General features: G+C 38.9%; 2 protein-coding genes across 2 annotated transcripts in view; both read right to left on the bottom strand.

Annotated features, from left to right (window-relative positions):
• Nucleotides 1–2,006: 2,006 nt before the first annotated feature.
• On the bottom strand, nt 2,007–4,265 carry LOC103383167 (uncharacterized). Its single transcript, XM_008316200.3, has 3 exons — nt 4,104–4,265; nt 3,520–3,645; nt 2,007–2,746 (listed from the first exon to the last, which is right to left on the bottom strand). The coding sequence occupies exons 2-3, from the start codon at nt 3,636–3,638 to the stop codon at nt 2,182–2,184; spliced, it is 684 nt and encodes a 227-aa protein (XP_008314422.1). The 5' UTR covers nt 3,639–3,645; nt 4,104–4,265; the 3' UTR covers nt 2,007–2,181.
• A 1,384-nt stretch (nt 4,266–5,649) lies between these two features.
• The window catches only part of usp34 (ubiquitin specific peptidase 34), a 34,854-nt gene continuing 31,604 nt past the window's right edge, over nt 5,650–8,899 (bottom strand). The window contains exons 75-78 of the mRNA XM_025058905.1: nt 8,723–8,863; nt 8,201–8,341; nt 7,616–7,775; nt 5,650–7,428 (exon numbers count right to left, since the gene is read on the bottom strand). Coding sequence (XP_024914673.1) covers nt 6,752–7,428; nt 7,616–7,775; nt 8,201–8,341; nt 8,723–8,863 — 1,119 coding nt within the window. The 3' untranslated portion in view covers nt 5,650–6,751. The remainder of the gene's footprint in view (nt 7,429–7,615; nt 7,776–8,200; nt 8,342–8,722; nt 8,864–8,899) is intronic.

The following is an 8,899-nucleotide window of genomic DNA, read 5'->3' as shown; positions in this document are numbered from 1 at the left end:
CTACCCACTTCTGAAAAAAAAAAAAAACAGTCCACATATAAAATTTTACATCCACATAAAGATCAATAAAGAAAATTAGTTTTACACCAATTATACATTAGGCCTCATGTAGTTGATTTTCATTAATGAGTCACAAGAAAACAACATGAATAAATTAAGACACCAGCGAATCAACATCTTTTGTTGACCGTGTTCTACAGAGAGAAGTTAAAACTAGGAATGTCCGCTAACACCTATCAGACATCAGTTATCGGTCGTTATCAGTTTTTCCTCCGATAATAAAGACCCGATAACGCAATGCCTGGGTTTTGCCAAATGAATGGGGTTTGTATAGAGAATGCTGTCGCCAACAACTCGTACAGTGGTTCGTACAGATAAATAAACAAATATTACCAGACCCATATCGGTACCGGCTGATATCGGAATCGGAAATTCCAATATCGACACATCAGCAAAAAGTTAATGTCGTTCATCCCTAACATTCTGTGTAACAGTGCAGTGTAACGGTATCATCTGTGTAAACACGCGATGTTAAATGAGTTCAGAAAGCGTGACGTGAAGAGGAGGCGGAGCTTGGCTCTCTGTGAATCGGCTTCACTGTGACGTCACTAACTGAGGTTAGTGAAAGGGATCAGCTGATGTGTCAGCTGACCGTCTTCCCAGCCTCCTGAACCGTGTTCACAACTGAATCATGTACAGGAATGTGGAAAGTTCCTCCGAGCAGCAACACATCTGACAGAAAGCCGTCGCAGAAGTGGGATTTTTTTTTTAAAAAAAGTTCTTCCAGGATTCAGAGGCACAAACAAACAAAGTGAGACTCACAGAAAGTTTAGTTTCACTCACCTTCCTGGTCCTGTGTGTGTCTGCCATGTTGAGCCGAAGAAAACAGCAGAGGACTGACTCACAAGTCCAGTTTGTTCTCTAATCACCTGCCCCCCCTTTCCCCCCCCTTCCTCCCCCCTCCCTCCCCCCTGTGTGCCTGTGAGCGATCGGTGCTGTAACACGAAGCACACACAAAAAAGTTGGTCAACTTTCTCACCACTGAAGTTTTTCAGAGACTGTTTACGACTTTAATATCTTAATAGTCCGTTCACTGCTTTACGGCAGTGGGAGTCAGACCGTCCCCACAGGAAAATTTATTTATTTTTTTTCCAAATTGTTTACTCTTCCACACCAAAGCCCGTGGAGCGAGTCAGCGATTTCAGTTCAAAGGGACAGAGGCGCTATTGTTCCACTGCTGCCTCTGGTGGTCAGTTTGTGTCACTATGAGAAATCCCACTGAAGATTTACACACTTAAAATGACATAAACATATTTGGATTGACTGGTGTAGGCAGCTGCTGAGAGACAACTCCAGTGTTGATACAAATCAACTTTGTTCTCTTTGGGCCTTGATGTGAACTCTAATTAAAATGATCATTATTATTATATATTTAAAAAAATAATAAAGCCCAATTTTGTCCATTTAAGTCTAAAGACATTCGTTGTTTGCTCTGGTTTCAAAGTTTTAATTTTTTAGGTATAAAAGAGGAAATAAAGTGTAACAGAGAAATATTAAAAAAATTAATTCATACTTTCTGACCTGACTTTGGCAAAAATGACTCAAATGGACCAACTTTTCACTTTCAACAGGAGAGGAGAAGAATGAGAGGAAACAGGAAAAGGAAACAGAACAATGGCAGCTTGAAAGTAGAGAAAGGGAGAGAGGGAGAGGGAGGGGAAGAGGGTGTCAGTTTCACTCTAAACCCAAGGGGGAGAGGGTTTCAGTTTCACTCTAAACCCTAAGGCAGGTGATTAAAATAACACTGATTTCTATCAACTGCCTCAACATATATATATCTATATATATATAAATATATATATATATCAGACATATGAATACATATATGAATATATGTATATTTTTTTTACATTTTATGACTCCTTAAATTTCCTAAAACATCCTTAAAACATGTATTCAGTACGGCGACACTCATGTTTGTCACCAGAGTGAATGCTGAGCCAAGATTTATTCAGATTTTTTTTCTTTAATTTATTCTGGTAAACAGGTTAAGTGAATGAACATTTAACAATAAATGGATGTAAATTTTCAGATGATATAATCTGCCAGACGCCCCCTGGTGGACCACCTTTTCAACAAGAATCTCAAATTAATTCTGATTTTGTTTTTAATTTTGTTTTTTCAATCTGAAACACAAACAGTTGATACCACATTCCCATTGAAACAGGGAGTGCACGTTCCTTGATCACAGCGAAAAATGTTCTCCTTCCCAATTACTGTCCCCAGTCGTTGGAGAGACTCACTGAGGCTTTCTACAGGGATTGCTAAACCGCTACGAGGTCTGAAGATTTTACTAAATACAAAGAAGCGAGTTGGCCACTGGTTCATCACATTGATTGATGTGAGGATGTTAGCTGGATGTTGACTGTTTGTACATCTTTGGTCACATGGGGAGGCAAAGGCATAGAAAATCAACCAATCAGGAACGTTATTGTTTCTCATTCTAAGCAAATCATTTAAGTGTTGTGCCACCCCGGCCTCTGAGTGCACGAGTGGGGGTCCGTCTACCTTAACTGCCTCCACCAACCAGGTGCCAACGTACACCTCGCTGTTGCGGACTTTGTTCAGCACGTTTGTAGGAGGGTCGTCTCGAAGGAGAGTAGCCAGGATTTGGTTTATGTTCTTGTTCTGGTTCTGGTTGTCAGGGACTCTCAATGCCATACTGAACATGCCAGTGGGTTGGTAGCTAAAATCACAGACCAGAAAAAAAACCCCAAAAAACCAACTTGAATTTATAATGCACAAAACACACAAGTAGGTAAAGTAGTAGGAGATTATTGTTGCCGTGTGTGGTGTTGTTGATCTCAATTATTATTTATTATTATATTTCAATTATACCATTATTTAACCATTGTTAAATATATACATATACATATACATACATATACATATATATATATAATATACCTTATTATATATATATATATGCATATATATATAATATACCTTGAACAGGTATATAACAGTTCAAATATATGAACGGTATAACTAGTTGAGTAATTAAATAATTAAATTAGGTAAACAGTTTGCTACAGCATATAGGCAGGTCCAGCAGCTATATTATATATATTTGTAATATATTTATACTCAGTATATAAGTTATGAATATGCATATATATACATATACATACAGATACAGATCATACAACAGTCCAGCACACACCAGCTTTTTGATGGCGAACAGTGCACTCTGACCTAATTTTACAGGTCATGCTTAACTGGAAGCCTGTAGCAAAACAACGTAATGTCACTGTCTTCGTTAACCTAAGACCAGGTGTGACATTTCTAGCAACAATCTATCCAGTTGGAGCAGCTAACTTCTTGTGTTTTTCTCTGTGGCATTACATGTAAAACAACACTAAAATGTTGTATCTTTTTTTTTGTAAAATTCTCTTACGTGACTGCAGTATTTTAAACAGTTAACAGTTCTTATCAGACAAAAACATCTTGTCTACTCACTTTCTCTTCACTTGGCTTACAACTCGAGACAGTCTTGCGGGAGTCACAGCATCTGAGACGTGGTCAGTCCACACGATGACCAACAAGAACAAGGTCGTCCAACATACAGCGGCAGCCATTTTCTATCTAGACAAATACACACAGAGATACATTGTTAATTTAACAACACATTAGCAAACATGAGCTGTGACAACCGGGGATCACAGGTGTTACAATTAAAAAAATAAAAAAAACTCATTTGAATAAAACTATTAATAAATGTATTTTTATTAGTGTTTTAGGCTAATTTCTACTTTAATGATTAAATACAATTTTGCCTAAAAAATAAAAAAAAAAAATTCCTATTAGCCTAGTTTGATTCAGGCAGATGATAATTGTGGTTTATTTCCAAAGCAGCTTCTTATTTACATTAATTTGAACAACATATTAAGTTGTGACTTATTTCAGAGAAACGCTGGTGTAATTACTAAACACATATTTCCTCCTAATCGAAATATGTCTCAGACAAAAATGCCTTGCTGTAAAACTGCAACGAATTAAAGCCTCTACAGAAAAGAAAGTAAACGTTTCTTGTTTTTACTCACAGTTGACGGTGTGTCCTCAGATATTTCTGGATCCGAGGTTGTTTTTCACAATTATATAAACTCAGATTGGACCTTGTCCTGAATTATCGACACAAAATATTTGTTTGACCTCAACTCACATTGACCTCAACTCACATCATTCCCGTAAATTTCAAAGTGAAATGATGCAACTTCCTTAAAATGTAAAAATAATACGACATTAAAAAAAAGGAATGACGGTAACCGGAGCTTTAACGTGACAATTCAATTCCTGAAACCGACGCACCACCAAATAAAGAGTGTACGTATATTAGCATATATGTTAGCGTATTCAAAGTAAGTAAGTTTACATATTTACCAATTTACTAAAAATGTGTGTAGTGCACTTTAGTGACCGCAGGGCGGTGTTAAAAACGACACAGACGTATCTGAAAACTAGCGTAAACCAGTTTAAACTGGTTCAAGGTGACTGACTTTACACAGCGAGACGTGAATTTTAACCAGGGTAAATAGCTCAAAGATAGCGTGTTTAATATGGACAGGACAATCAAAGATTAAGAAATAAAAAATAAAAAAAAATTCGAGCTGTTACATGAACACTTCTATTTAACATTGGTTCAAATGGTTGTGTGGTTTGAAAACTTTTGTGAATCTTTTTTTTAAAGTTGCAATTTGGGGAATCCAGATTTGACATGTATTTAAAACACTAGTTTATGGCATTTTTGAAAATTTAATTAGTTAATATAGACTAATGCATATTTTTTTTAAAAAAGGGATATAATGTTTGTAAGAGTTGTACTGATGTAAAGCAAACAAATGTTCTGTTGAGTTGTATGTTGACTTGATGATGCCGCTGAACCTGCCCATCGTTGCCAATTTTGTAACAAATACACTAATATTTGACTAGTGATTTCCAGCTATACATATATAATTGTTGCCAGGAAATTCAGGTGAAAGAAAACAAACAAAGCAATGTCATTATTTAGACTCAAACTCCAACCTGACCAGAAGGTTGAGGTAAACAAATCAGGTCCTGTCTGACCTAGTTTGTTTAGTTGAGGTAAACAAATCAGGTCCTGTCTGTCTGTTGTTTAACAGCCAGATTTTTTCAGTCACTAATGAAGTTTTAAAACCTTGTGGCTATGGTTCTCAAAGTATATACCAACCTGAGATGAACAAACACCGTCTGGTAACCTGTGTCAGCTCCACTTGTCATCCTTAGTTTGTCTTGGGTCCTCCTCCTTAATGGAGATGCTGGAGAATCCTCCAAAAGGCAGTCACACCTTCACGAGTAGGCACCTAAACATGGACGATGAGTTTCAGTGTCCACAGCACTGGGCACCTGACGGGGTCTTCGAAGTAAAAAGATAAAGGGTCAGTCAAATAGTCAGGAAGAAGAACGGCCGCAAAATGAAGAACATGGAAGGACTCACCCATAAAGAAACACATGAATCCATCCTTCAGGCTGAGACAGTGTGGAACTCATCAGAGGTCTTTTTGCTCTAATTCTCATTTGAAATAGTGGACTTGTTTCTCTGGAAGCTAAAAAAAACCCCAAAAGATTCACTAACAGCAAGCTCCAAAAAAGCTTTAATTAAAAAAAAAAAAAAGTCAAACCGATTAAACAATTCCAGTAAGAGCTCACGTCTGTGCTGCAGTGAACACAACACAGATTCAGGGAAAAAGAAAAAAAAAATCTTAAGTTTCATTTCAGAACTCTGCATGTAAGAAATGATGTTTTATTCTTTTATTAATAAATCTGTATTAAAATAAAATCAGCAGAGGAAGAACAAACAGCAGGTGATGGAATGTACCAATGAAAATAAAAAGCTGCAGCTGGTCCAACAATGGCTGCTTTATTTCAATCACAGTCCAATAAAGCACCGCTTTCATAGATTTATATATATATATAAAGATATTTATATATATATTTATATATATTTATATTGTTTTCATTTACACCTTCAGGCAACAACTAGAGATGATTCTTTACAGAATCAAGTTTTCTCCATGGTTCTTCTTCGTATTTTACAGGTAAACTTAATTTCTGGATCAATAAACCACAGAAAGGTCAAGGCAACTTTTTTTTTTCTGCCTCGAGGGTAAAAGTACAAAAGTGGCACGGAGGACAAAAAATGCTGTAAAAAAATGCAATAAAATTAAATTAGAGACAGAGTGACTCCAGTCGTGTGTAAACCTTTCCCCATTACAGCAAGAAAAAAAAAACTCAAATAAAATCAACCGAAAATTCTATTCAGTATAAAACACACGCACACACACGCACACACACGCACACACACACAACTTTTTGAGTTTGCCCTTTAAAAATGTGCTGTCCAATATTTCTGTACTTCAATTCATGAGTGACTCTATGCTTTATAGCCGACAGGTGACAGTGAAAAAATAAAAGACTAGAGACTAATGAAGTCAAAAAGATCAGCACAGAGACGACAGGAGGAAGAGGAAGTGATAAAAGATGAAGATATAAGGAGGAAATGTACAGAGAGGAGGAAAAGTTGGCCAGAAAAATTTAAAAACAAAGAACGGTGTAAAACCAGAAAGAGCTGGAAATACAGAACAGGGGAAACAGAAGCAGAAAAATAAGCTGAAGTTAAAAATTAAATGAAATTGTTTTCTGTGATGGTGATGTCATGATGGAGTTGATGATGTCATGAGGAGGGCGGGCCTTGAACTGACAGTTTGCTGACAATGGCGATGGTGGCCTCCACCGTCCTGTACAGCATGTCCAGTGTGTCCACTGAGAGGGCGGAGCTCCCAGATGTTTGGGCAGAATTAGGGGTGTGAACATCAGACTCCTCTCCCACAAGCCCCAAGCCTGAAGGTAAAGGCGTGTCTTCTGAGAGGGGCGGAGCCTCATCGCCCCGTTCGCTCTTAGCAGCTGCCACCTCACCCTCCCCTGGCCTCTCCAGCTCTGAGGAACATGATGTCATGACTGCGTCGCCAACTCCCCCTTCCTGTTCCTCTGTGGCCTCCTGCAAAAGGGAGGAGGAAGAGCAAGACGAAGAGGAGTCCATCTTCTCCTCTTTGGGGGAGGAATCTAGGTTCGTAGAGGAGGCAGGGACAGGGTCGGGGGAGGGCGGGTCCTGCTCGGTGCCTGGGTCAATTAGAGAGGACGAATCTCGAGTCTCAGTGTCGGAGGTGCTAGTTGGAGTCAGTGCCTCCTGGTGGTCGGGCTTGGGCTCGCTGCAGGATGGGACAACAGAGGAGGAGCAAGAAGAGGAGGAAGAGGAGGAGGAGGCCACGCAGAGAGAGGATGAGGGGTCCGCACCTCGATCATCGTCGCTGCTCACCCTCCGACGCTTGACTGGAGTCACGTCTTCATCCTCTGCGCAGACACACAAACAACGATGCTCAGATATGTCATTATCTTACAGGGAAAGTGGGAGGCAGTCAGAGAAGATCATCAAACACTCATACAATACTTATTAACCATGGTAGGTGCTAATGCTAACACAGAAGCTAACACTGAAAAACTCAAACAATATTTCTTAGATGTTAGTTGTGTGATGAACCTTTAGCCTTGTGCTCCTTCGCCTCCAGTTCCAAAGTTGCATTGCGTTGCTGAACACAGATGCGGCAGCGGCTCAGCAGCTCCTGGAGGGCGGGGCACAGGGCGGGGTCAAGGGCCTGAGGAGGCTGGATGGACAGGAGCAGCACCAGTGCCCTCAGGTCCTGAAGGACAGAATGGGAAGATTGTAGCAGTGTCTTTGCAACATTATCAAAGCAGTTTATTCTGAACTGGATTCAAACAAACAGGTGTTTCACAAAGAAAAAAAATCTTTGGTTTTGTAAGTAGTTACAAACACGCTTTTAAACATGCCTGCAGGAGGCAGTGTTTGACCAATAAATCTAAAAAATATTAAAAATCACCAAGAACTATTTTGACATTTGTATTGTATTTTTTTTTTTAGTTTCGAAATGTAGGTATGTTGTTTTTTGCTATGTTTGAGGATAATCTTTTTCCTTTTAATCTAAATTAAATTGTAGCCAAATAAGCATACTGGCTTAACTAAAGTCAATTTTCCTTCCAATCTTTTTGTTTTTTAGCTTTTGACCAACAAGTATGCGTGTGTGGGTGTGTGCGTGTGCATTCGTACAGCATTGAGCACGCTGCTTTTCTTCTTCAGCTCCTGGCTCTGTATCATCAGCTCTGGCTGAAGGCTGCTGTGTTCACCCAACAGATTGGAGACCAGAACACCAATCAGGTTGGAGCAGCTGGGGCCAGACAGAACCTGGACCTGCAGACAAACACAAACATCTTCATTAACATGTTTATTATACAACATCACACAACACACAACTAAATATGACCTCTGTTTTTAACCCATCACCACAGTCAGCAGGGGGGAGGGCAACTTGGCAGCTGGTGGACTCGAACCTTCCTGACCCAGTTTCCAACACTCTTTTTACTCACCTTATCTTTTTTTATTAACAATTAACAGTCAAATATTCATGACGTTGGTTCATTATATATTTCTTTTCTTTCTTCTCTAGTGATTCCAAATGTAGATCCCTCTGTTTCTATGTTAGTCACCTGACGCCTATATATCCATTTTACAAAGAAAACAAACTTAAGTTAAGTTAAGTTTAAGTTTAAGTTTTAAGTTTAACTGTGTCACCTTATGAAGGAAGTACGTGAGGAAGGAATAGACCATGTTGTTGTTGAGAAAGGTTCTCTCGTCCATCAGAATGCACTTGATGTACTCGTTAAAGGCCGGGTCGTCACAAAGCAGCTTTACGCAGGTTTTAGCCAGAACTGACTAAAAGAAAAAAAAAGGAAGACAAAAAAAAACAAA

The sequence above is a fragment of the Cynoglossus semilaevis genome, chromosome 9 (assembly GCF_000523025.1).
Source record: "Cynoglossus semilaevis isolate Cse_v1.0 chromosome 9, Cse_v1.0, whole genome shotgun sequence".
NCBI lineage: Eukaryota > Metazoa > Chordata > Actinopteri > Pleuronectiformes > Cynoglossidae > Cynoglossus > Cynoglossus semilaevis.
Note: the sequence above shows the minus strand (reverse complement) of the source record. Positions and strands in the feature narration are given on the sequence as shown.

Excerpts from the sequence above, each read along its gene's own strand:
- LOC103383167 (XM_008316200.3), bottom strand. The coding sequence starts at position 3,638 with ATGGCTGCCGCTGTATGTTGGACGACCTTGTTCTTGTTGGTCATCGTG. Across the intron at positions 2,747-3,519 it reads GTAAGCCAAGTGAAGAGAAA|CTACCAACCCACTGGCATGT; the intron begins GTGAGTAGACAA and ends CTGTGATTTTAG.